Source organism: Aspergillus ambiguus (genome assembly GCF_047715705.1).
Source record: "Aspergillus ambiguus strain CBS 117.58 unplaced genomic scaffold BDV59scaffold_9, whole genome shotgun sequence".
NCBI lineage: Eukaryota > Fungi > Ascomycota > Eurotiomycetes > Eurotiales > Aspergillaceae > Aspergillus > Aspergillus ambiguus.
The window spans coordinates 313,833-336,539 of NW_027395522.1; the positions used below are offsets into that span (position 1 = coordinate 313,833).

A 22,707-nucleotide genomic window follows, 5' to 3' on the forward strand; every position below is an offset into this window, starting at 1 on the left:
TATGACCACGGCTGCCATGTAGAATATAGCTCATTAGAATTGTCTATTTTATCGCATTTTTATTTCTCTGATTTCTTTTATTAGGTCTAATTTCAAACAGATCTGTTTGGAACGCAGCTGTCGGTAAGGCTATGTAATTACCACTACATTCTGGACTGTAGCAGGGACTTGAATTCATCTAAATCTACCATTAAAACCTCTATTCTCACCTGATTCCTGGGCCAGCGCTGTGACTATCTGTGAGATGCGGAGGCTGAATCACACCACGATTTTGTATGGCCAGTTGAGCCTTGGCATTAATTACGGGTCTCCGGTTGACAAGATCTTACGTTGAACGGATCCTAGGACATAAGACGGCGGCAGGAACTTGGAGCCCCGACAAAAGAACTCTAGAGTATCAATACCTCATCAGACGTGACTGTGGAAAATCCACATGTTTCAAATCAAGCCGTATCTGTGCATGCGATCTCTTTGTTTCCAAGCTCTTCAAGTACCCAGCCTCCTCTGCCCACAACATTACACAACACTTAGTGACCAACAGTCCTTTTTTGGAATACTGTTAGTAGTGACACGATTGCAAATTGCGTATAAATTTCAAACTAATTGTAGAAAGAGATGCTCGTGATCATATCAGAAGCGTACTAAAAACGAGAGATGTACAACACCGTGCGACAGCGCGGTGCCAGAATATCTACCTTGGTACATTCTTGGCAGGCAGTCACTCTAGGTATATATTGACTATATATGATTTTAGTCTATCGCTGTTGAATCGGGCTCTCGGATTTTAGGCTGAGACCAGTGCCCTCGACATCGCTTACGAAACAATCTGAGCCTATCTAGACCGTCCCAGTGTCCTGCCTTGGAACCTACTAATAAGATTGCTAGTCTTTTATTAATGCAATAAAACCAGTCTTATGCCAGTGCAAGCTAGTTATTAGGATAGCCACAGTGGCAGTCTTCTTCCTCAAAAATTTCAGTATCCACGAAATACTTTAACAACCATGAGAACATTCATTCTTACTGCGTTTCTTGCTGCTGCTACCTTAGCTACCCCATCGCTTGAAATTCGCAAGGATATCAAGTATGTTCGAGTGACAGTGCAGCAGGATAAGATATCTTCCGAGAAAGAGATTTTAGTGAAGAATAGTGTTACTGCGGATATATTTGGATCTGCGTGCTCATCTGCCCTGATAACTGGGGTGTTTGCCGACTTCGGTATCGTTGCTGATGTTGGACCTGATGGCAATGGTACTATCACTGCTGGGCCTTCTACATACACAGTTCATGAAGACCCCAAGTACTCTGGTGGGATTACTTGTTACAGAATGTATAACGACTACGAATCGTTTATAGTATGCGATAATGTCCCTTTGCCTAGCAGTATTCAATTGAGCCCTATCCAAGAGAGCGACAGGTCCCCTTGCTTTAGTCAACCTGCCGATATGAGCTTACAGAGGGCAGTGGAAACCATCCAAGTTGTGGACATGTTTCAAATGCCCTTTGACGAGGGAAATTCTACCAGCGCAGTACCCCTGAGCAACTTAGAGGAGCGACAAACCGGCGCCTGCAGTACGTGGTCCCCTGCCACAAGGGAAGTCGGGGACGGCAACCCTCATCAGAACTATTTGCGGAAACAGTTGAGCGTTAGTTGAAAAAGTACCTTCTTTGAATGATACTAGGAGCTAATGAGCGATAAATAGGAAAACCTATCCTGCGAGAGTGCCGCTACGTGCACTGTTGGTGCTATGCAGTCCAAGTCGTACACTATACGGTGGACAGCTTCTGCAAATTCAGCGCAGTGGATCTCAGGTGGCTTTGCTGTGCAACAGAGCTGGACGACTGGACTCAACTACGAATGCACTGCTAGTTCCCATCAGACAGTTTGTATCTGGTACAACACTGCCCATACTGCATACACCGTTCAGAATGGGCTTTACAACCAATGCACGGGATTCAGTCCGAATAAAGATGCTAGTTTCGTCATGTTCTCACCAAACCAGAACAACAAGGGTGGTGGATTTTACTGTGTTATCGGCACATGCCGCAGTCAGGGTCAGAACTACTGGGATAAGAGTGGCCGTGCAGGTGGACCTTGATTGATCTTGTGCAGTTTATGATGGACATAGCACCTGTCACACCTGTTAATGTGATGCTGTCTGTGATTGATCAGTTGAATATATATGCTTTGAGAATTCAGTACCATCCGTGAAGGACGTTGTTATGGATAGGATTATGTCATTAGAGCTTGTGAGAAACCTTGGGGAAATAAAGGATTGAAACGCCTCCCCGAACGTTGGACTGAAGGATTAACGCTTCCTAAATAAAGATAGCTGCTCTGCACCTGCATTCAGAGCATTAAAAGGAAACATATGGCCTATTTCCTGCAGACTAATGTCCCTCTAAACATAGCTTTCTATCTGTAATTTCCAGTAGATTTTTCTTTCGGCCTCTGATTAGGAGTGTAGATGATACCATCCCAAACCTATACAGTATATTAGCACGCAGCGGGTTTAGCCTGGTACTGAACAATGAGCTATATGTTAAGTATTGGTAACAACTATAGAAGACATGGCCCTCATGATATTAACCCTGTCAGTCGAAAATCCAGTGTAACGGCCGAAGGCCTTGAAGCTTGCCAGAGTATGGCGAAGACTGCCAAGGCTGAACTTGAGGTACACTTGGAAGTCATTGATGGAAAACTTGATTCTATACTTGGGAAAAAAAAAACATGGTGAAGCCCGTTATTGATACTCTAGAATTGCGAGTCATACAAGATGAGCGAGTAAGTGCCGAAAAAATATTTTTAAATCTGCACGCAGCTATCCGAACATATCAGTCAGATCCAATTATCCTTGAAACGCTCATATTTTTCCTGGGCTTGGTAGACCCGATAACTTCTTAGAGAGAGTCACCGATGAGACCTCCAGGAATGTAAACGCAATCTTAGCCTTGTAACCGCAAAGTTGGAAAAGCATATGTAAGATCTCATGCACCGACTCTTAGCTAAATCAAAGCGAGAAATGGTGTTCGAGGAGTACCGAGACCTGGCAAGGCTGCGTAATGAAAAGGACACAGCCCGCTAGTGTATGGACATCTACTCGATGGAAAGCAACGGCTTAGAGGAGAATATTAGCACTATTAAAGAACTATGCCACCGGTGATGCAGTATCAGTTTATGGTATAGAATGGATGAAAAGACAATTATCGGTACAAGCAAAGGTCTAGGGTGTAGAACCAGGCAGGTTGGAGGTCATCTCAGTGACGCTTCCGCCTAACAACTATCATAGGATATGACAAGCATTAATCCTCGACATGTGACGAGCGATGATCAATCTTCTTAGAAAGATATGATGTCTGCCCCTGAAAGTGAAGCGAGGAACGCACTGTCCTCTGATTTTAAGGATTGGCATCTCAACTAAACACCTATTCCTACTATCGTAGACAAAGGTTATGGAAGGCGATAGACGTTGGTGGTTTGTTAATATCAAATGGATGATCCATGAGCCTCCATCCCCTACCTGCCAGTCCATCATATTACCTCCCTTTTCAGAGAATGAGCTGCCGTCAGTCATCTCTGGATGTTATTTAGTTTCAATTCTCCTGTGTTGACCTACTAGAGTCTCTGTCTGATTTTTTAATACAACACCTCCGCCAGCGCTAGAAGTATATATCCCCTTACCAAATAAATAATACAATATGAAATTTGCAAGAATGCGTACTTTTGTTTGGTGAATCCTTCCTTCTAAGTGTCGCCTTCTATCTGGAGTGATACATCTTTATTAGCGCTGAGCAAATAAAGTTATGGGATATAGTAGAACAGACCTGGCGTCCTAGCTATTTATCATCACTCCAGGTCACTCAAGCCTCAGCAGCATCGTCGCTTGCCCTGACGATTACAAGCACCAGTAGTGTTGACATTGCCCCCCTGGCGTTAAGAGCTGTAGACATCGGATCCCTATAACCCGCACCCACCCCACGCCTTGGATTCAGAAAAATATTGGAGACTAGGGCTTTTTGAGAATTGTAAGTGCGGTTCTATGTGGCTTAAGTACGGCTGAGCGGACGGGAAGTCCTGTCCTCCACGCCCTACGGTCGTATGTGCTTGTCATCCCCTTCGAACAAACCTATACTACTGCCAGCTTGTGGCTTGTGTACAGTCAACAATCTGGTGGGTGCACCAAAAGGGTTCAAGCTGGGGTGAACTCTTGGCGCTCGCGCGACTGTCGTGGGTGCCCTATAGACTGGTGTGATGTAGTGCACACACGCACCCCTGTGCGATATCACCTTACGAGGTGTTTAGAGACACACTGAGTAAAGGGATTGTCTATTTCGATTGGCCCTTGGTTTCACGGTTGGCATGTTGCTACCACGAAGTGCGTTCTGCCATAATTGGACGAATATACGGACCACGACTACCTAGAAAGGTATTCATGGCAGGACGTTGAGAACTCATATATGACTGATATACACATCTATGCTTCTATATATATTGTCTCATGCTGTATCACAAGTCTAGCTGGGTGATACTTGCAGTAGAAATCATTGCTAGCCCTTCTAGTAGCATGCTCCGTGCTAACATCGCCGTTATTTCACCAATGGCTTGGATTTTTCCAACTGCGTCAATATTTGACTTTTTGGGTGTTCGTCACCCCATCGTCTGCGAGGCTGCTCAAACGTAGACGACACGCGTCCATATGAAATGCCACCGAGCTGGCCCAATGGTCGGAGCTTGTCCAGGTCAATATGACTACCATCTGCATTAACGGCATCATCCTGGACCCAGAAACGAGTAGCCTTGATCAACACCAGAGAGGCAATAGACATCCCTGGTTGGATATGGTCCTCGAATTCTTTAATTTCCACGACTTTGCCTTCAATCGAAAAGACAGATTCCCTCACCCGCGACGGGGTCACTGTCGTCGTAGGCGCCTCGTGGAGCCCCGAGATCTCCCACTCCGATACTCCAAATGGCGCATCAATCGACGTCGCGTTCACTGCCTCAATCATATTTTCCGAAACAGTGTTGATCACCACTTCTCCTGTCTCCTTCAAATTCCGGAAAGTGTCCTTTGCAGCCCCCGGACGAGACGAGAACCCTGCAATGAACATCGGTGGGTCATGATCAATCACCTGAAAATAACTAAACGGCGCAAGGTTCTTTGTCCCAAGTACTGAGACGGTACTTAAAAATCCTATTGGACGCGGTGCAACGCCAGACACCAGCAGACGGTAGTTATTCACTGTTGGGCGGTTGGGGTCATAGGGATCGATTTCCCGATGAGTCTTACTTGCGCTCACACCGCTGTCGGGGACTCCTTGACCATATTCCCACTTGGGCCAAGGAGATTGCGTGACTTCGATTGGTTTTACGTGGTCAAACGCCGGGCGTGAGGTTTGGACGGCGTCGAAATTGCCGACTTTCTCCACGATTTGGTATTTCGCATTGGCAACGGCAACAGCGTCATCTTCCTCGTCCGTGACCGTGGACGCAGCTGCTGAAGAGCTCATTCTTACGGCATTAACGCCGCAAAATAATTTCCGTTGGCCTGCGACTTTCCACAGTGAAGGTCTAGTTTGATGGTCAGTTTGGTCAGTTCTATATGGATTGAAGGGCGTTACGGACCTTCTCGTAATGAGCTGGGCGACTGACTTTGCGGTTGCCATAACTATTGCTTGTTTCTTTTCGATGGTGGGCAATATTAAATGATGTCAGACCAACTACCGACTGACGCACTCGTGATAAGGCTCCGTTTTAAGGTGTTTTTGGAGAGGCTGTGGAGAAGGCGAGAGGCAAGGGGAAATTTTATGATCGGGACGAAGCTCCGACGATGGCAATTCGATCTCATAAGCTTATCAGATCATTGCCGCCAACTTATCGGCATTCTCCTCCGACGGTGCTTTCTAGTTGATATCACCCGACATTTAAATGTGTCGTCTCCTATCGTAGCCCATTTTTTCGACATGACTCATATTCCATCGCATCATCTGACTTAAACATGTTCCGCACCGCCCTCCGTATACCTGTTGTTGCTCGCCTCTCCCAAACCCGGCGCACCGTGCAACCCAACTGCAGATCCGCCATGCTACTACCCCTTCAGTCAGCAAGATATCAGACTACGGTTAGCGCAGTATTCACTGATAAAACCCATCGTCGTGTGTGCCCGGTTTTATGGATATGAAATCAGCCTAGGAATTTAGCTAATCATTTACAGCCTTCGCACACTACGTTAGTGCGCCGAACCTCCACTGAATCCTGGGAGTATGGATAGTATGTTAAATCTGATCTGCAATCTAGTCTCAAGCCACCAAAGCCGCTGGTCAGATCTGGCTTTCGGGACAGATCCCCGCCGACGCACAAGGTAATCTAATTAAAGGATCGGTCGCCGAAAAGACACAGGCGATCATTCGCAACACGGAAGCAATTCTTCACGAGGCCGGTTCTAGTCTGGAAAAGGTTGTGAAAGTCGTTGTAAGTGTTCTATATTCCTATACCCTGAGGCTGATATCCCTGACATAATCCAGGTGTATGTCAAGGATTCTATTATCATGCCGGAGTTTTCACAGGTGTACGATGGGGCATTTCCTCACAAGCCAGCTCGTTCTCTGGTAGAGGTGTCAAAATTGCCGGCAGATGTGGATATTCAGGTAGATTTTGTTGCCGTCACCTAACAGCATCCTGCGTCGTTGACAAGTATAGGGGAAATCTTGTCTTCCATGGGGAAAGTGCATAGATCATTTAATTTCTGTACTATTCTCACACATTGATTGTAGTAGGTTTCAATATCTCCAGCAATAGGCTATCTAAGACATTGGCTCCCGAATAGCGGAGATATACTCTATCATTATTAGATTAATTCGGATACACTGTCGGGAAAGTAAAAGTGACGTACAGTAATGATCTGCACTTTTTCCAGGTCCCACACACCACTCTTTGGGTAGATGTCGTTCATGAGTGCACTTCGAACAACCTCGACACTTTCGCCAGTGTATCTAATCATCCTGCCCTTGTATCGGATATCCTCGCCATTACCGGGGTGGTTTTGAAGCATAGCGCCTATAGAACACATTAGAGTTAGGATCCTACAGACACGTTTCTCAATTTCTTACCTCCTGCCACCAGCCGGCCTGATGCGACCAGGGGTTTGATACCCTCGTAATGTATCCTGTACCGGTGTCAACATTGTCGATATATCTACACGAGAGAAGGGAAGGGAGGAGCTGGAGGTAGTAACTTATGGTATCACTCGTTTCCGAATTTGAAATGCATTGGCCTTATCTGGAAGGATACACAAAAACTCCTTTGGCTTGCTAGAGCTCGCAAATGTTCGCGTGCTGACAGAGTACGGAAGGAAGGGGACAGATCTCCGCGAGACGGATAAGGCACATCTCCTGATTTACGAGTTCATGGAATAACATTTTATATTTTTGAATGCTAGTGTCGCTGTTGACACAAAGGTGTGAGAGGATAAGTATTAATATGATGTTGTTGGCACGAAGTGAGGCCGGGACGCGCTTCCGACGTTGGCCTTGGCGGCCGTATATCGGCAAGGCAGGCGATGCTCCTATCCATTTGTAGTTATCTGATATTCTATTGTATTGTGCGAAATGCCAGTATTAGCGCTTGTAGATGCCTTCTCGCTGATGGTAATGACTTTCTTTACTGCTGATCCAGGTGCAAGTGTCCCTTTAAGCAGCCACCATCAGAGAAACCGTCGTAGCACCTCCACTCTATCAGGATACTATGTGCACCCTATCGAATACGCTTTGGGGGTCGCTCCTGCGATATTTGTTTATTTTTAATCAGGCGAACCTCAGCATCTCATCTTGGAATGTACCAAAAGTTGGCCGATAAGAAACATCGGTGTCTGACCCGACTTCGTGCTGGACGGGGAGACCCACCGACGATGAAAACTCCATTTCAGACAGGTTATATTTCGTCGCCTGCTATTGAGTACTTGGCTAAATAGATACGACCCTTGTTCGAAGACTCATTGACATACGTGCAAGAAACGCACGGAAGAGTAGTTTGTGGAATGACGATGGATGCTGTCCATGTATAGGATTAGTCAGCCATGAGATCCCACACCGTCAAAAGCCAGCAGAAATTCCACACGTCATGTCTTCCAGAGCGGCGGGCAACTTCCGTCTTATACTCAGAAACCAAGAGCTTTTGTTTGTTTCACAGCATCTCACTTACACACGCACCACACACAACCCCTCTTCCTTCCCTTCTCTCTTTTAGATAGCCCTGTCCGTGATGCGCTCATCTCCCGATGACCGGTTGAGGGTCAGCAAGAAGAGTTTTAGAGCGTAAGTGGTGTTTGTAGCCAAATGAATCGCTTATTCGACAATTAACCATCGGACCTGGATAGCTGCGAAAGATGTAGGTCTATGAAGGTGAAATGCTCTGGATCAGCGCCCTGTAGCCGATGTTCTCGCAAGAAGCTACAATGTCACTTTGTGGAGGACACTCGGGTTTCAGTTTCGGAAAGGTACCAGCCATTGACCTTGGACAGTAACAGCCCAAATGTCTGACTATGCTTAATCTCCAGCTATCTGCGAGAGTTGGAGCGCCAATGCGGGTCTGCTGTCCATGAGACAGCCGTACCGAAACCCTCTGTTCGAAGAGGAGCGTCTTGTAAGACCCACCGTTAGGCATGGGTATATAAAACTTTTCCCACACATACTGAGAATATACTGACAATACCCTGCCCGAGCAAGCCGAGGCGGGCCATCCAAGGCCACCGGGACGAGAAATCGGATCTAGTCAAGAGACTGGTCAGACACAGAATCCTGCGTGTAAATCATCACAAGATGAAATCAATACAGTATTCCGACAGAATCCATTGGTAGATACTGACTATACGTTTGCCAAATCCCCCGACGGGCGATACTGTAGGTGCGAGTAGGATAACCAGTTTGGATTGATACTAACCGATACTCAGGGTACATGGGCCCTTCCTCGTCCTGGTCGTTCTGCCGTCGTGTATTAGCCTTGATAGGCAAGCATATGCCAGACTGTCCCCCGGATCCGTGGAATGCAGATGGTGGCGTTTACAAGATGCAGTGGACACCTCTAGGGCCAGACGATCCACCTGATATCACAAATCTACCCCCTCTTGATTATGCACTGTTCCTTTTTAACAGCGTTAAATTTCATTTCGGTCCATTATTTTACCTGATCAACGAGCCAGAGTACCTTCGCAATCTTCACGAGTTTTACGAGAACATAACAGTGAAAGCCAGTACAGCAAGGCTCTGGTATGCCCAGTACCTCCTTATCCTCGCCTTCGGAAAAGCATTCACAGGACATATCGTACTGCCTGGAAATCCAGCGGGCTGCCAATATGCAACCCGAGCGATGGGTCTGCTTCCAGGCCTTGGGGGCCTAAATGATGACTCGTTGCTGTCCGTCCAAGTGTTAACACTAGCTGCTGTGTATTTCCAAGCCATTGACATGCGCGTAGCGGCTTTTCAGCATGTAAGTCTCATAGGATATTATTCCCGCTGTGGTGGAACTCACATCTACTCAATGATAGATCGGACAAGCAATACGTATTTGCGTGCTCGAAGGGATGCATCGACATATGCCAGAGGATGTGCTCGGCGCTGAATACTCTCGTCGTTGTCATATTACCTTTTGGGTTGTATATATGCTAGAGAGAGAACTCTCTGCCGTATTAGGTGCACCCAGCTCAATCAGGGATGAGGATATCACTGTCCCATTACCTTCTGAGACTAGTAGCTCCCTGGACAGCTGGAACATGACTCTACACGTACGGCTGTCTCGGCTTACAGCGCAGATCCTAACAAGTGCGTTTAGGCCATCAATATTGCCCATATAGTAGTGATATACTAACCCTCTGAAGCTATCTATGGAGTGCATCAAGCTACGGATGGCTCCTTGATTAAAAATACTCAATCCATCCTTCGCAACTTGGCAGATCTCTCTCAGGATCTGAAACACCTCCTTGATACCCACTTCCAGGGGTCTGTGAGCAAGGCATCTCGAATAGCCATCCGATTGATATTGTCATACCATCGGGTATGTAGCAGGATCAGCGCGTTAGACATGCGCCGTCTTCTCTGCCTAATTATTTTAACCTCATTGATTAGTGCGTGGTAGTTACAACTCGGCCATTGGTGATGTGCGCTTTACACATGCACATCAGCCAAGCCGGCCCCAACAGCTCTCGTAAGGTCTGTCTCTCACCTGCCGTTGCATCTCTAATACAGTCCGGCGTGGACTCCGCCCGAAACATTCTCCGTATCCTCCGCGTCCTCGGCGACGAGGATCTCATGGGTAAGCTGCTCTCCCCCACCCGGCGCATATACCCGCTCGTGCAGCTCATGTCCTGTTACAACGAAAAGAAGCCTTTCTCCCCTTCCAGCTAGAAGATGCATTTTCCTCCGCGTTTGTCCTCCAACTTATCCGAGCCGTGGCTCCGTGGCTACTTCCCGATGAGACCTGGGGCGATGACGTCGAATCCGTCTTGGATAGAATGATCTCAAAGGGGAACGTGGTAGCACCTCTACGCAAAGTGGAACTGAGCCAGCTCGCCCATATCATGACGCCCCTCACGCCGAATGAGCTGCACTTCCAGTCTCCCTCACCGTCTAGGGAGCCGCCCGGAAACGAGCACCCGACAGTTTTCAGCACTGAAGAAGAGCCCAGCTGGGATTTATTCATTGGAAATACTATTGTTGGTCTGGATCCAGGGGAGATTTTGGACCTAGCAGCACAGCTGGATGTTGGCCCAGGAATGTACTCGATGGAGAGTTAGACTCTGTTGCGGATTACGAGTGGTTACGAGTGTAATTGGACAACACCCTTAATAGATATAACGATCGGTTTCTATGCATCTAACTGTCACAGTACTGTATGTTAGAGCACTGACTCGGGAGCAAGTACCCGAGCCAGCCGACGAAACAGTCGGAAGATCGCTCCGAATCTCTAGTCTGCCTGCAGACCCACTTAAGAATTTGGAAATAACTGTTTCGCTTCCGTCATAATATAGGCAATTTCTTGCTAGGTATTACCCAGTTGCTTAGGGTATCTGAGTGCCACTAAGAGCTTAGCGGCGAGGACAAGGACTCCGGAAAGTCGCTTCCTATCATATTGTGTAGTAGACGGGATCGGCTTCCGAACCCACGAGAAACGAATGGACGGCTGTCTATGTATACGGACTGTTATATTTCTTACAATACCCGGATGTGGTATAAGTTGAAGCGCCGGAGATTTATTCTAAGACCTGCCACGAATCTTAATTTTTCTGTTTGGCAGCTAGATCTTTCCTTTTGACTGAGCTTTTCAAAACGGAAGAGTTCCTTTGCATGCAAGATGAAATGGCTCTCAGTCGCTTCTCGTGGCCTCGGATTACCCTTCCCATATACAAGTCCCAGAGTTACAATCACCATCGAGCTCAGCAACCCCAAGCAGAGCTACACCACCTGGGACCAGATTGCGGGCACGATAACAGTGATGGTGGACGACGATACTACATTCGATAATATCAAGATCACATTCGAAGGTATTGCCCAACAACCTGAAGTTCTTCAGCCTTCTTACTAACCCTTGTAGGTTCGTCACGGGTGGTTCTACTGCAACCGATGACTCTGAATCGAGAAATTAAGGCCTCTCACACATTCTTAAAACTGGAGCAGCCCATGTACGAAGTCGACTATTCTACCTCGCGAACCTTTGCGCCAGGAAGGAGATTCTATACGTACCCATTCACTTTTGTGATCCCGGGAGAATTGCCCCTGGGATCCTGCCTCCACAGTGGAGGCATCCTCAACGGAGAATGGGCTTATATTCCTCAGAGGCATCCCGAGCTTCCCCCAACTATGCGTTTAGAGAACATATCGCAGGAATTGTGCCGGATATCCTATCTCATTCGCACCACTATCTCCCGGAAGGAGAAAGTCATAGCTACCTCCACAAGGGACGTGCGCTTTACTCCTACTTTCCCAAACAGTATCCAGAAACTTCCCGGCTATGGGGACCGTACAGAGCAGAAAGTGAAGGGCAACAGAAAATCACCGGTGCTAGGTCAACTTGCCGTAACGGCTGCTGCGCCACAGGTAGTCCAGCGCGATACTCTCAAATGTTCCTCGGCGATCAATACGGAGGTCTATATGTGTGTGCAGCTTCAATTTAACCCGATAGGGGAAGTTCAGCCTCCTCAATTACGGACACTATACTCTGCTCTCAGAGTCTTGACGACTTTCCATGCAAATCTAGACGCAAGGAAGCTGGCAGTAAGAAGCATAGCGTCCGATTCGCGGTATGGAGGAGCCCACGTCAAGACCACAACCCTTCCGTCCGTCAACATTTCATCCACGCGATGGCTGAAACATATGTCCGCACACTCTCCGCAGCCTATCAGCTCCCCGCACCCAGCTAAATGGGATTCTGGTACGAAAGAGCCGACGAGCACATCCTCGTACAAGGATGGACTCTATTATACTGCGTCGATAGCTTTCCCAATCGTCCTACCGCGGAGCAGTGACCACTTGCCGACATTTAATTCATGCCTCGTCTCGCGCACCTACTTTCTCGATCTCCATCTATCATACCGTAACGTTGGTACAAGAAGAAGGCGCCGCACCATAGAACTACAGGTGCCTGTCGAGCTCTGAAGCCGTAACTATGCACAAACGCAGCAGGAAATATGTGTGTTCTCCGAAAGGCAAGGCGAAGTCCTATTAACTAGTAACTATTTACGATAACGCCTTTGTAATATTAAAGCCTAGTATTGTCAGTCTACTTCGAATCCACCACCAGCATGGTTCAGGGCACAATCCGTTAGCTTGATGAAGAATGAAATTTATATACACGGAAGCCTACATTAAGAGAATTGTCTCGTCACTGGACGCCATCCATTATTGTATTACGAACTGTTCCCTAAGGTCTCCGAGTGTAGCACTGAATTCTACCGTAAGTGATCAACTCTTGGCCTCCAAAGCTTCGAATCAAGGAAGTCCCCACGCATAATACAGACTTCCTTCCGTCGGGGCTTGAGATCTTGATAGGTGATTAAAGGCTGATGACGGAGATTAGCCTGTCGAACACTTTCTTCTCAGTCAGAAGTTGACCGGGAGATCGTCTTGTATGGTTGCACCATCTTGATTATGCAGGGGCGATGCGTTAAGTAAATAACGAACGCGATTGGATACTTAATACCCATTTCAAAATTTCCTAAATAGGCATAGCTAACACTCAAGCCCTAAGATAAGTAAACCCTACTACTACATCAGCTGGGGCAAGATATGATTAGCTAGTCGTATTAGGCCTGCACTCCTCTCGCCTCCCCAGGGCGAATATGGGACGTGCCCAGCTATGGAACTAATCAGCTAACTCGATGTACAAGTAATCAGACATCCACAGAAGACAAATCAGACAAATTGACTGCATCTCAGCTCGGCCTGGTGTCTTAACTGGAGCGGATGGTTTTCCACGCCTCCGCCTGGCTATGTAGATTTATGTCTGTATCCTGTCATCATCTAGTCCGCCTTAGTTGTTATGGTACATGCTTAATACCGCCTTCTTTAATCGCGAGGTGTTATCTGGCGCGAACTTCAACTTGTGTTTCCAACCATATATAAGGTTTCTCCCCTCCTCTGTCAGTTCTCCTTTACAACTCTCACTTTTATCATCACGCCTACTATTTTCCTCTCACTTACGCAGCCGAAATCTCGTCATCTCATCTGTCTTCGACATCATGGAAAGGGCCCAGCTGGCAGACCTTTTGGACAAGCTCGATACTGGTGTCTCTTCCTTGTCCAGCGCCACTGAACTTTCGGATGATTTTCTCAGGCGCCATCAAATCAATATCATCGCATTCAAACCGGAGGCCTCGAGTCAACCTCCTAGTGTTCCTTTGAAACCCCTCTGCCGAAAATTTTTACGTCAACATCCTGTCGACGATTCCCGAGCCCCCGAATTAGACATGCTTCGGCAGTTCCATGAATACAATCCTCCTCGGAACCCAACTTTGAGAGAAACACGTTTTTGGTGCCCGATAAATTGTGCCATATCGGTGTCCTCATTCCTGACTTGCTGGATCGGCTCCTTCCCTCGTGTTGGCTATCCGGCACCCCGGGGGGCCAAAGACCATTCCAAGACTTTGAACCTTGTCGAAGAAACTGGATGGAGCCCTATTTGGTCAGTAGACCCATCATTCTACGCTCGGTAGATAACTACAGCCACTAACTTACCACGACCAGCTATGGTAATTCCCTTTGGATCCAAGAGAAATTCAGTGGAATGGCGGGAAATGTCATATGGCGTGTTGATGAGATGCACGAACGAGAAAGGAATACAGACTGCACAGCTTGCCCAGCCCATATCGTCATGATTACACAACACGACCAGGTTGCGGAGGATGGAACGATGCTTCCCACTGAGCTCGCTGCTTTGCTTACAGCCTTGCGGGCCCGCTTTTTTCAGAGAGAAATCCCAGAAGATTTGTTTGAAGAGCTTAGCCGTGACACTTCTGGTGAATTGATGAAGTACCCATTGGCATTTCCAAACGAACGCCGCTTCCCTGTCTTCATGATTTCTTTGGTGGGTCCCCAGCACGGCCACATGTTCCATGCATTTATGGAGAAGGACACATTGACCATCATGCAATCCAAGCTCTACAGCTTCGAGAAGAAGAACACAGCCTATTTCAATCTCTTCACCCTCTGGTATTTGGGAACACCGCAGTGAATCTTCTGTTGTGACGTTACTTCTGCGAGTGTCCTACAATATTTCCTGTTCTTCATGAGTCAATTTCCACTTGAATTTGACTTACTGCAGGGATAATAGGTATCGTGGTTGATGCTAGCTTCGTTTTGCCTGTAATTGACAGGATCAAAGAAAGATTTTGTGTTGCCTCGTCAGCTTAGTTTCAGTCTCATCCATCAAATTGTGTTTTGTACTTACCTGCCTCTGAAGCCGAAGGTTACGGTAGCCTCAAATTACGTTTTATGGTTTAGGTCAATAAGCCGTTATGCAAATGAGAATCGGCTCTAAAATGAGCATCTGGAATGGACGTGCGAAGTAAAACGCTCAGCTAAAGACTTGGGCTAGTAAGAAGTCCCGGAGGTAGAGGACAGGTAAAGACATGAAATCGCTTAGAGAATAGCAGTCATGATAGGGACAGTGAATGGCATTGTCAAGAAAACATATACACATCTCGCTCATTTAGATAAAGTTCAATGCATCTCCATAGCCTCTTGTCAGCGACGAACTGATTATTCTGCTGCTCGATCATGGTCAGATAGCGTGAGAGCGCATGCCGCTGGGGACCAACGCATGAGAAGTATTGCTCTTCACTCCGCCTTGACCTCTCTTCGTCCCATTCATCTTTCGAGACATATTCTGCTGCTTCAAGAAACTCTTTTTTCCCCTTCATATGGCAAATGTAAGGATAGACTCCTGTCCGATCGATAAATGAATGAGCTGAGAAATAGTAGAAATCTTGCAGGGAATCGAGGTTAACTAGGCGAAAGAATGCCCAAAAAAGGTCGTTGTGTGAGAAATCAAGCGCGGCCTTACCGCTAAACCCTCCTCCAGCTATGAAGCCGTCAATAAAGGATCCTAGAAGAGAGAAATGTGTGCCATCACGAGGGTGGGGTAGTCCGGGACAGACAAGAAGCATTGCAGGAGGTACCGAAGACGCAAAAGCCCAGTCGATAATACACGTTATATTCAGATTGTCGTCCACAAAGATGTTATGCGTACTTATATCAGGGTGGTATAGGGGAAAACCGTCACAACTAGTCTGTCTATCCTTCTCGGACAAGAAAGCCACGATATCCCTAAATGAGATACCGACTAAGGTGTAATCAAGTCGGTTCTTCCTGCTCTCAATTTTGGATCCCATGGTAACGTAATCGTTCCAGCGATCGGTAGCGAGCCGATATTCTTCAAAGCTATCGTATTCTTGAACGATAGGTACCGGCGCATGGAAGAGGTGATGATCCATTGGTAGTTCCGCTGAATGAGCAAGAAACGCATTTATGGAGGCCATGTAGAAAGCTCGCGACTCCGAGAAAGAACCACGCGTGATTTCCGTATCGTCAAATTCATCCCGACCCTGCCATATTAGGCTAGGAAATAAGCACTTCCGCGGAGTGTAAGAGGTATTGTTGTCCATAAAAAGTGACCCGATTTCACTAAACCGTATATTGGACAATGCTGCATGCATAACCCCTAGTTGCCTAAGGATTTTCCTTCTTTGTGAAGTTGATAAGACCGCTTGTGGTCTGTCACTGATGCCAGGCAAGCTGGCCACGCCGTCTTCCCATCGATATGTGCTTAGAGGTACTCCGGAAGCTTTGCTCATTAAGATATATGGGACCTCGATATCATTCTGGTCCGTCGCACTATTCAAGTCAGCGAGGATCATAAGACACGGTAGACGTGATACACTTACCAGTAAGAGAACACTTCTGGCACAGGAATTTTGCCCATCTCTCCGAGGTACTTCATGGTTGCTACCTCACTCATAACCACTTCACTGGCAGTGGCTTCCTGGAGTCCGAACGATCTCCGCGGCGACCTGAAAACCCATTCAACCCCATCCTCAAAAGAGAGGAAGATGACCCAATTCAGGCTACCACTTTTAGGGCGCTGCGTTTCGTCACAAGAGCACTCCTTCCCGCGAATACTGTAGGCGAGTGATAGAAGGGCTGCAACATTAAATTTTGCGTAGGTAAATATATTTGCCTTTCGTGTCTTGTGCACCATTCTGCCGTGATAAATCCAGAAATGTTCACTAAGTCTGGATATTGAGGTCAGAAGTGGTCAGAAGCGCGCAGGTGAGCTGAAGGATCCGAAAGGGCGCAGGACGGAGATTCAATAATTGGGCGCCCCAGGCATCAAGTATTAGTGAATGTCTCTCGCTGAAGTTGCTCTGTCCCCACTGTCATGCCCTCGAAGGAAGCATAATCAAGGAGTTAGTGGCTACCGCAAGCTGTCAAATTAAGCATTAACGTCTGCTGAAGTTATTTATTAAAAACATCGTCCGGATCTAGAAGTACCTCGGAGCAAAACCTGCTAATAGTAAGCATGAGCCGCCTGGCGATAAGAATATAGATTTGACTGACTCAACAATCCCTTACCCATTTACACTTCACTTATGCCGCAGAGACAATATATATCCAGCGAACGCTTGGGCTGTATAATCTTGAGGATCGGGGGAGCCGCATGATCGAGCTGAACCGGAGCCGGAAATCCTCCAACTGTGGATGGATTATTGGGAGATGTACTATGTTAACGGGGATGTTTTCTAATTGCCAGATGCCAATCTTACAATTGTGCTCAATACTCGTCTATCAGTATATTATTATTGCATGATAGCCGAATAGGGCATGCTTTGATTGATGTCCGTAATGACTTCATTGTCTCCACCGGCACCATCTATAGAATTTCTACGCAATCAGCCAAATGATGTAACTGGTTAACCGAACATATCATCATATTCAATTTCTAGAACAAACCCGTTATTAATAGCATCGCCTCTACCTACATCTCTGGTTCGCCACAGCGCCACGGATATTTTTTCCTTTACTATATACAGCCCAGCACATCCAGCCCCAATGGCCCTCACGCCCGCCGAGGCCCATCAACATGCCTGACAAGGTGAAGATAATCATAATCGGAGACGAGGGGGTCGGCAAATCCGCCCTCACCCTGCAGGTTCGTGCCCACCACTAGTCCATATAGCCAAAAGGTCCTCTGGTCCCCAACATAGTCATTGAATACGCAGCTCTGTCTCTCGCATTTCCCTCAATCGCACGAGCCCACCGCCGACGACTGCATCCGCAAGCCCATCATCGTCGACGATGAAGAATGCGTGGTCGAAATCATCGACACCGCCGGCAGGGACATGAACGTGCCATTGACGGAGCGGTGGATCGCGCAGGGAGACGCCTTTGTCCTCGTGTATAGTATCGCGTCGCAGGAGTCGTTCCAGCATGTCTGGAAGTACTTCGAGCAGGTCCGAGAGATCAAGCGTTCGCGAAGTCGAAGTCAATCCTCCGGCATGGATGGAGATCCGCTCCTTCCGGTAATTCTGGTTGCTAATAAGCACGATCTCCGCGACACGCGCGAGGTCTCGCGGCAGGCTGGGATGGGTCTGGCGAGAGAGTTGGATTGCGAGTATGTCGAGACGTCAGCAAAACAGGACACCAATGTCGAGGAACTCTTCGTCCAGCTCGTTTGGAAAGTTCGCAGTCAGCGGCCGACGGGGCAGCAGTTGCTTCTAGAGAAGAAAGGTATCAAAACGCCTTCTAGACTACGGAAAGGATTGAACATGTGCAAATGCACGGTGATGTGAGGTTTCGGTCGGTGGACACTGTCGAATAGCCAACGCATTGTTCATTGCGTTTATTCGTTGATGACGTTTAGACCCATGAGAGACTAGCCATATCAAATCATTTAGAGTGTTGGGCGTTTAAGTTGTATCTCTTCTGGTGCTGGACAACTCTCTCGATACCCCAGAACGATCTGTCTGTAGATGCATGTTCATACTCTAATGGTTTAGGTCCCAATCCATAGGTAAGACTGCCTGTAGTTCGGATTCTAGAAGACCAAGAAGACACTCACCTCGATCAAAAGTACTCAGTGATATCTAGAGCAGGCTGCGGACGGGATTTCGCTGCACTTAGAGCCCCTGCGAGCACTCTTAATTATGCTTATGCCACTGTCCTATCCGCTAACTATACCAAGACAAGAAGAATGAATGTACGCCATCCATGCAATCCAACCCGTTGTTCCGCAGAACAAAACTCAGGGGTATAAGCCATGTCATTCCGAACGCCCACTGCCATGCGCCAATGCAGCCCAATAAAACAAAACCCAACCAGCTAGAACGAACTACTGCCTGGAAGCATTACTTCGCATGGCGCGGGTTCCGCCTCGACGACCACTAGCCGGACCAGGCGTATCGTTGATCTCCATCTCCGAGCTCAACTCGGCGGTTGGCGGTCGTCGTCGTCGCCCGCCGCGCACGCGGCCGATGGCCTGGCGCAGGAGCCCATCCGCTTCCTCGTCCAGCTCCATCTCGACCTTCTCCTCGAGCGTTTCCGAGTCGGCCGCAAAGCTGTCCACTTGGGCGACCTCATCTGTCCATTCTTCCGCATAGGACTCGTCACGCCGCCGCGCAGTTTTGCCCTTGGAGCGTTCACGCGCGGCTCGCAGTTGCCCTATTGCCGAACGTCCCGCTTCATCCTCGTCTGCTGCGCGCTCTTCGTTCGCCCACAGCTCTAACGCACGAGAGAGCAACGTTCCAGCAATGCCCGCGCCGCCGGCAGCATCTCCGCCTCCACTTGCCCCGAGCACTCGGACCGCCTCGTGGAGAGCGGTGACGGCTTCTTTGAGCATCCCAAGCTCCAGCAGCACTAGACCGCGGGAAGTGTGCAGCGAACCGATCAAGCCGCGGTCCTCATACCCTCCAACGCCAGAAGCGGCGACGCCAGATGCACTGCTGCTGCCCCCGAGGAACGGACTACATCCAAAGCTCACACCCCCAGCACCGACCCGTAGACACTCGTCGAACTCGGCCAATGATTGTTCAAACAATCCGAGGCGGCGGAGCGCATGTGCAAGATTAGCCCGGGTAGCCACCCAGGCACTCGGCTCACAGTTGAGAGAGGTTGCCAACGCCAAGGCCTGACGGAATAGTTCCGAGGCACCTTCAAGGTGGTTTTGGTGATAGAGTACAACGCCTAATTCATTCAGAACAAGAGGATCCCCTCCTAAGGATGCTCCTTCCGACGGATTCGTCGGGATGGAGGGAACCGAGCCGGAGGCAGCGCCCGTGGACATCGCATACGACGCGCACAAGTATTCGTGGGCAAGCGACATATTGTTCAAGGCGAGGTGCTGCATGCCCAGGAAAAGCTGGGGCAAATGACTTCCTTGGAACAGGCGGGCGGCAGTACTATAGGCGGCAATGGCTTGATCATGCTCACCTTCCGCCGCGAAGGTGTGAGCGAAGCCGATCCACGCGGGGGCTGAATGCGGATCCAGCAACGAAGCTTTTGAGAAAAATCTCCGAGCGTCGGATATCTTGGAAACTGACAGATAGTACACGCCGATGGCAAGGTATGTATACGACTCCTCGGGCGCATGGTCGGCCAGCGTATGAGACAGAAGGAACAAGGCGTTGGTAGCGCCAGTTTCATAGAGACATGCCAGATGCAAGGGGTACACAGCGGGTGGGTGTCCCAAGTGGCTCTGCGTTGGTGGATGCGGGGCAGAAGTGGCAGTCAGGGCAGTGGACGATTGTGAAGTGGACAGGATGGAAGAGGTAAGCTCCAGTGCTTCTGCAAATCGACATTGCGTGTAAAGAGCCTCCGCTCGAGAAAGGAGAATGTCCGGATTATCTGCAAGATTATAGTGCGTCGACAGCGTCTCCGTCGCGTCCGCAAGAATAGCCGGCGACGAGTATTTAGAGAGACGGGTGGTGTACATCATCTTGGTGAAATGCGCGGCTTCCTGGGCGACAGACGGGTCAGGGCTGGAGATGGAGTCGAAATCCAAGGACTCCAAAAACTCCAGTTCCTCCGCGGGCGACATCAGCGAGTTCTTCATCAACTGGTCGAAGGCCTCGAAGCACAGGACATCGATGCGCACCGCATCCTTGTAGCAGTCGCGAGCGCGGTCAAAGGCATTCTGCTTGGCAAAACAAAGACCCCGAAGATAACACATGGCCGCTTCAAATCTAATGTTGTTCGCATCCTCTCGTTCTCGTTCCTCACCGCGATCCATGCGCGACGCTGTCGTCTTGCCGTTCCGGAGGGTAACATGGGATTGACCATTGAGGTGCTGGAGTTTCCGACGGCCACTGCTATTGTTGCTGGTGCGGATCAGATGGGTCGGGTTGTGGTCGCCCAGCACCGACAGCGCCTGATCAAAGTGATTCTGTTTGATATAGCAATGCGCAGCTAGGTAGCGACAAGCGGTGCTCCGCGAGATGAGATCTTTTCGGGAGAGCAAGGCCAGCGCACGGGTGTAATTATTATTCGAAAAATGGACCTGGGCCAGCCAAAAGGCATCGGAGTCACTGTCTAGATAGAGGCCACAGTTAGCGATACTGCGAAGTAGGTAGATACGCCGCAGCACTCACTCGTCAGCGCGAGCACCTTGTCCCCAATGTAAATCGCCGCATCGTGCTGACCGCGATTCAACGCATCCTGCCGCCAGGAGCGCAAAAACTTCTCCATATCTTACGCGTAGAAAGCGACAAGGCAAGGTAGTTGCTCGACAGACCGGCAGACAACGCGGTTGCTAGGAGGCATTCGGCGAGAGAGACGGCGCGCGGAGGGGCGATCGTTTGGTTCCGCGCGGGATAAACAGAAGCGGCGGGTGTCGCGGGTGGAAAGCTCTCTGGGGGAGGGCGAAGGCTCCTGTTGAGAACACGGACAGTTCTATAAAAGACGGTCTCGCAGCGGTGCAGAGCCGATGTCTGGCGGATTATCGAGAAGGAGACCAAAAACATTCATGAGCCATTTCCTCTTTGGGCCACCATCACCTGCTGACTCAGACACACTTCCCACGTGACATCTATCTTCTTCATCTCGATTTGCCTCATCTCGACTTCATCTTCTCAACCTTCTCCTCAGCTCCCAGCTGGATCCCCAACCGCCACCATGTCTGAGCGCAAAGTCCTCACGTAAGCTAACCCCAGTCCATCCCCCATCGCAGCTACAAACTGACTCCTCCCAGCAAATACTACCCCCCGGATTTCGATCCGTCCGCGATCACGCGGACCAAAAAGCCCAAGGACAGCGGTCCGCGGGTGATGACGGTGCGGTTGATGGCTCCTTTCTCGTACGTACCGCAGATGACACCCTTTCGCATCCCAAACCACCCCAGCTAACGAATATTCCAGAATGAAATGCACCCACTGCGGCGAATACATCTACAAGGGCCGCAAGTTCAACGCGCGCAAGGAAACCACCGAGGAAAAGTACTTCTCCATCCCGATCTACCGGTTCTACATCCGCTGTACGCGCTGCTCGGGCGAGATCACGTTCAAAACCGACCCCAAGAACATGGACTACCGGTCCGAAAAGGGCGCCAAGCGCAACTTCGAGCCCTGGCGCAACCCGGAAGCCGAGACGTACAATGAGACGGAGCAGGAGCGGCTGGACCGGCTCGAACGCGAGGAGAACGAGGAGCAGGAGCGGCTGGAGCGCGACAAGATGGAGGAGCTGGAGGAGAAGATGCTGGATTCGAAGCGGGAGATGGCCATTGCCGATGCGCTGGATGAGATCCGCACGCGGAACGCGCGCATCGAGCGGAACGAGGCCCGCGGCGACGACGCCGCCCTCGCCCAGGTGCATGATCAGGTCGACGAGGCGCGCTTGCGGCAGGAGAAGGAGGATGAGGAGGCTGCCCGGAGGGCGTTCACCACCGAGTCCGGGGAGCGGGTGAAGCGGTTGGTCGTTGAGGAGGGATCCTCGAACGGGAGTGCCACGCCTGAGTCCAAGACGGAGTCGCCGGCTCCGGCGCCGTCCTTTGCTCGGGTAAAAAAGCCCAAGAAGCCGCCTGTGAATAGCTTGGGCATCAAAAAGAAGGCGAAGCCTTCTCTCGTTTAGCATAGCATCTCTATTCTTGTACTGGCGTTGAGGGCGGGGACCTACGAGAACCATGAAGGATATGACTACCTAAACCCATTTGGCTAGTAAATTAATTATGATACAGCC

The 22,707-nt window shown here is 49.1% G+C and overlaps 11 protein-coding genes across 11 annotated transcripts; 7 read left to right on the top strand and 4 right to left on the bottom strand.

The window, feature by feature from the left end:
• Positions 1-658: 658 nt before the first annotated feature.
• BDV59DRAFT_164140 (uncharacterized protein) lies at positions 659-2,119 on the top strand. Its single transcript, XM_073687616.1, has 2 exons — positions 659-1,643; positions 1,701-2,119. Exons 1-2 carry the CDS (start codon positions 1,002-1,004, stop codon positions 2,094-2,096), a joined length of 1,038 nt encoding a protein of 345 aa, XP_073549546.1. The 5' UTR covers positions 659-1,001; the 3' UTR covers positions 2,097-2,119.
• A 2,340-nt stretch (positions 2,120-4,459) lies between these two features.
• BDV59DRAFT_164201 (flavin reductase family protein) lies at positions 4,460-5,841 on the bottom strand. The gene is made up of 2 exons (XM_073687617.1): positions 5,624-5,841; positions 4,460-5,569 (listed from the first exon to the last, which is right to left on the bottom strand). The coding sequence occupies exons 1-2, from the start codon at positions 5,662-5,664 to the stop codon at positions 4,585-4,587; spliced, it is 1,026 nt and encodes a 341-aa protein (XP_073549547.1). The 5' UTR covers positions 5,665-5,841; the 3' UTR covers positions 4,460-4,584.
• A 94-nt stretch (positions 5,842-5,935) lies between these two features.
• On the top strand, positions 5,936-6,696 carry BDV59DRAFT_174966 (RidA family protein). The gene is made up of 4 exons (XM_073689170.1): positions 5,936-6,153; positions 6,213-6,226; positions 6,296-6,469; positions 6,523-6,696. Exons 1-4 carry the CDS (start codon positions 5,997-5,999, stop codon positions 6,667-6,669), a joined length of 492 nt encoding a protein of 163 aa, XP_073549548.1. The 5' UTR covers positions 5,936-5,996; the 3' UTR covers positions 6,670-6,696.
• A 34-nt stretch (positions 6,697-6,730) lies between these two features.
• Positions 6,731-7,054, bottom strand: BDV59DRAFT_174969 (uncharacterized protein). Its single transcript, XM_073689171.1, has 2 exons — positions 6,891-7,054; positions 6,731-6,834 (listed from the first exon to the last, which is right to left on the bottom strand). The coding sequence occupies exons 1-2, from the start codon at positions 7,047-7,049 to the stop codon at positions 6,802-6,804; spliced, it is 192 nt and encodes a 63-aa protein (XP_073549549.1). The 5' UTR covers positions 7,050-7,054; the 3' UTR covers positions 6,731-6,801.
• A 1,399-nt stretch (positions 7,055-8,453) lies between these two features.
• Positions 8,454-10,839, top strand: BDV59DRAFT_164226 (fungal specific transcription factor domain-containing protein). Its single transcript, XM_073687618.1, has 8 exons — positions 8,454-8,492; positions 8,553-8,661; positions 8,722-8,895; positions 8,946-9,481; positions 9,540-9,813; positions 9,870-10,045; positions 10,117-10,303; positions 10,372-10,839. The coding sequence occupies exons 2-8, from the start codon at positions 8,658-8,660 to the stop codon at positions 10,782-10,784; spliced, it is 1,764 nt and encodes a 587-aa protein (XP_073549550.1). The 5' UTR covers positions 8,454-8,492; positions 8,553-8,657; the 3' UTR covers positions 10,785-10,839.
• Positions 10,840-11,341: 502 nt separating this feature from the next.
• On the top strand, positions 11,342-12,642 carry BDV59DRAFT_212084 (uncharacterized protein; the record flags this gene model as incomplete). Its single annotated transcript, XM_073695950.1, has 2 exons — positions 11,342-11,531; positions 11,582-12,642. 2 exons carry the CDS (start codon positions 11,342-11,344, stop codon positions 12,640-12,642), a joined length of 1,251 nt encoding a protein of 416 aa, XP_073549551.1.
• Positions 12,643-14,356: 1,714 nt separating this feature from the next.
• On the top strand, positions 14,357-14,716 carry BDV59DRAFT_200594 (uncharacterized protein; the record flags this gene model as incomplete). Its single annotated transcript, XM_073693621.1, has 1 exon — positions 14,357-14,716. The coding sequence occupies one exon, from the start codon at positions 14,357-14,359 to the stop codon at positions 14,714-14,716; it is 360 nt and encodes a 119-aa protein (XP_073549552.1).
• A 448-nt stretch (positions 14,717-15,164) lies between these two features.
• On the bottom strand, positions 15,165-16,741 carry BDV59DRAFT_192222 (aminoglycoside phosphotransferase family protein; the record flags this gene model as incomplete). Its single annotated transcript, XM_073692015.1, has 2 exons — positions 15,165-16,377; positions 16,428-16,741. The coding sequence occupies 2 exons, from the start codon at positions 16,739-16,741 to the stop codon at positions 15,165-15,167; spliced, it is 1,527 nt and encodes a 508-aa protein (XP_073549553.1).
• An 882-nt stretch (positions 16,742-17,623) lies between these two features.
• Positions 17,624-18,332, top strand: BDV59DRAFT_200595 (P-loop containing nucleoside triphosphate hydrolase protein; the record flags this gene model as incomplete). Its single annotated transcript, XM_073693622.1, has 2 exons — positions 17,624-17,692; positions 17,748-18,332. 2 exons carry the CDS (start codon positions 17,624-17,626, stop codon positions 18,330-18,332), a joined length of 654 nt encoding a protein of 217 aa, XP_073549554.1.
• Positions 18,333-18,514: 182 nt separating this feature from the next.
• BDV59DRAFT_164251 (anaphase promoting complex subunit CDC16) lies at positions 18,515-21,464 on the bottom strand. The gene is made up of 2 exons (XM_073687619.1): positions 21,126-21,464; positions 18,515-21,066 (listed from the first exon to the last, which is right to left on the bottom strand). The coding sequence occupies exons 1-2, from the start codon at positions 21,220-21,222 to the stop codon at positions 18,872-18,874; spliced, it is 2,292 nt and encodes a 763-aa protein (XP_073549555.1). The 5' UTR covers positions 21,223-21,464; the 3' UTR covers positions 18,515-18,871.
• Positions 21,465-21,616: 152 nt separating this feature from the next.
• Positions 21,617-22,701, top strand: BDV59DRAFT_174974 (Saf4/Yju2 family protein). Its single transcript, XM_073689172.1, has 3 exons — positions 21,617-21,671; positions 21,725-21,829; positions 21,891-22,701. The coding sequence occupies exons 1-3, from the start codon at positions 21,649-21,651 to the stop codon at positions 22,597-22,599; spliced, it is 837 nt and encodes a 278-aa protein (XP_073549556.1). The 5' UTR covers positions 21,617-21,648; the 3' UTR covers positions 22,600-22,701.
• The last annotated feature ends 6 nt before the right edge of the window (positions 22,702-22,707 follow it).

Bases quoted from the DNA above. Each gene is read 5' to 3' on its own strand.
- BDV59DRAFT_174969 (XM_073689171.1), bottom strand. From the start codon at position 7,049: ATGCTTCAAAACCACCCCGGTAATGGCGAGGATATCCGATACAAGGGC. The intron at 6,835-6,890 runs GTACGTCACTTT...ATAATGATAGAG, and splicing joins AAAAAGTGCAGATCATTACT to TATATCTCCGCTATTCGGGA.
- BDV59DRAFT_164226 (XM_073687618.1), top strand. The intron at 8,896-8,945 runs GTAGGTGCGAGT...ACCGATACTCAG, and splicing joins ATCCCCCGACGGGCGATACT to GGTACATGGGCCCTTCCTCG. The intron at 9,814-9,869 runs GTGCGTTTAGGC...AACCCTCTGAAG, and splicing joins TACAGCGCAGATCCTAACAA to CTATCTATGGAGTGCATCAA.
- BDV59DRAFT_164140 (XM_073687616.1), top strand. From the start codon at position 1,002: ATGAGAACATTCATTCTTACTGCGTTTCTTGCTGCTGCTACCTTAGCT. The intron at 1,644-1,700 runs GTTAGTTGAAAA...AGCGATAAATAG, and splicing joins ATTTGCGGAAACAGTTGAGC to GAAAACCTATCCTGCGAGAG.
- BDV59DRAFT_164251 (XM_073687619.1), bottom strand. From the start codon at position 21,222: ATGGAGAAGTTTTTGCGCTCCTGGCGGCAGGATGCGTTGAATCGCGGT. The intron at 21,067-21,125 runs GTGAGTGCTGCG...GCCTCTATCTAG, and splicing joins CAAGGTGCTCGCGCTGACGA to ACAGTGACTCCGATGCCTTT.
- BDV59DRAFT_174974 (XM_073689172.1), top strand. From the start codon at position 21,649: ATGTCTGAGCGCAAAGTCCTCAC. The intron at 21,672-21,724 runs GTAAGCTAACCC...GACTCCTCCCAG, and splicing joins TCTGAGCGCAAAGTCCTCAC to CAAATACTACCCCCCGGATT. The intron at 21,830-21,890 runs GTACGTACCGCA...CGAATATTCCAG, and splicing joins CGGTTGATGGCTCCTTTCTC to AATGAAATGCACCCACTGCG.
- BDV59DRAFT_174966 (XM_073689170.1), top strand. From the start codon at position 5,997: ATGTTCCGCACCGCCCTCCGTATACCTGTTGTTGCTCGCCTCTCCCAA. The intron at 6,470-6,522 runs GTAAGTGTTCTA...GACATAATCCAG, and splicing joins AAAAGGTTGTGAAAGTCGTT to GTGTATGTCAAGGATTCTAT.
- BDV59DRAFT_164201 (XM_073687617.1), bottom strand. From the start codon at position 5,664: ATGGCAACCGCAAAGTCAGTCGCCCAGCTCATTACGAGAAG. The intron at 5,570-5,623 runs GTCCGTAACGCC...CCATCAAACTAG, and splicing joins GCCCAGCTCATTACGAGAAG to ACCTTCACTGTGGAAAGTCG.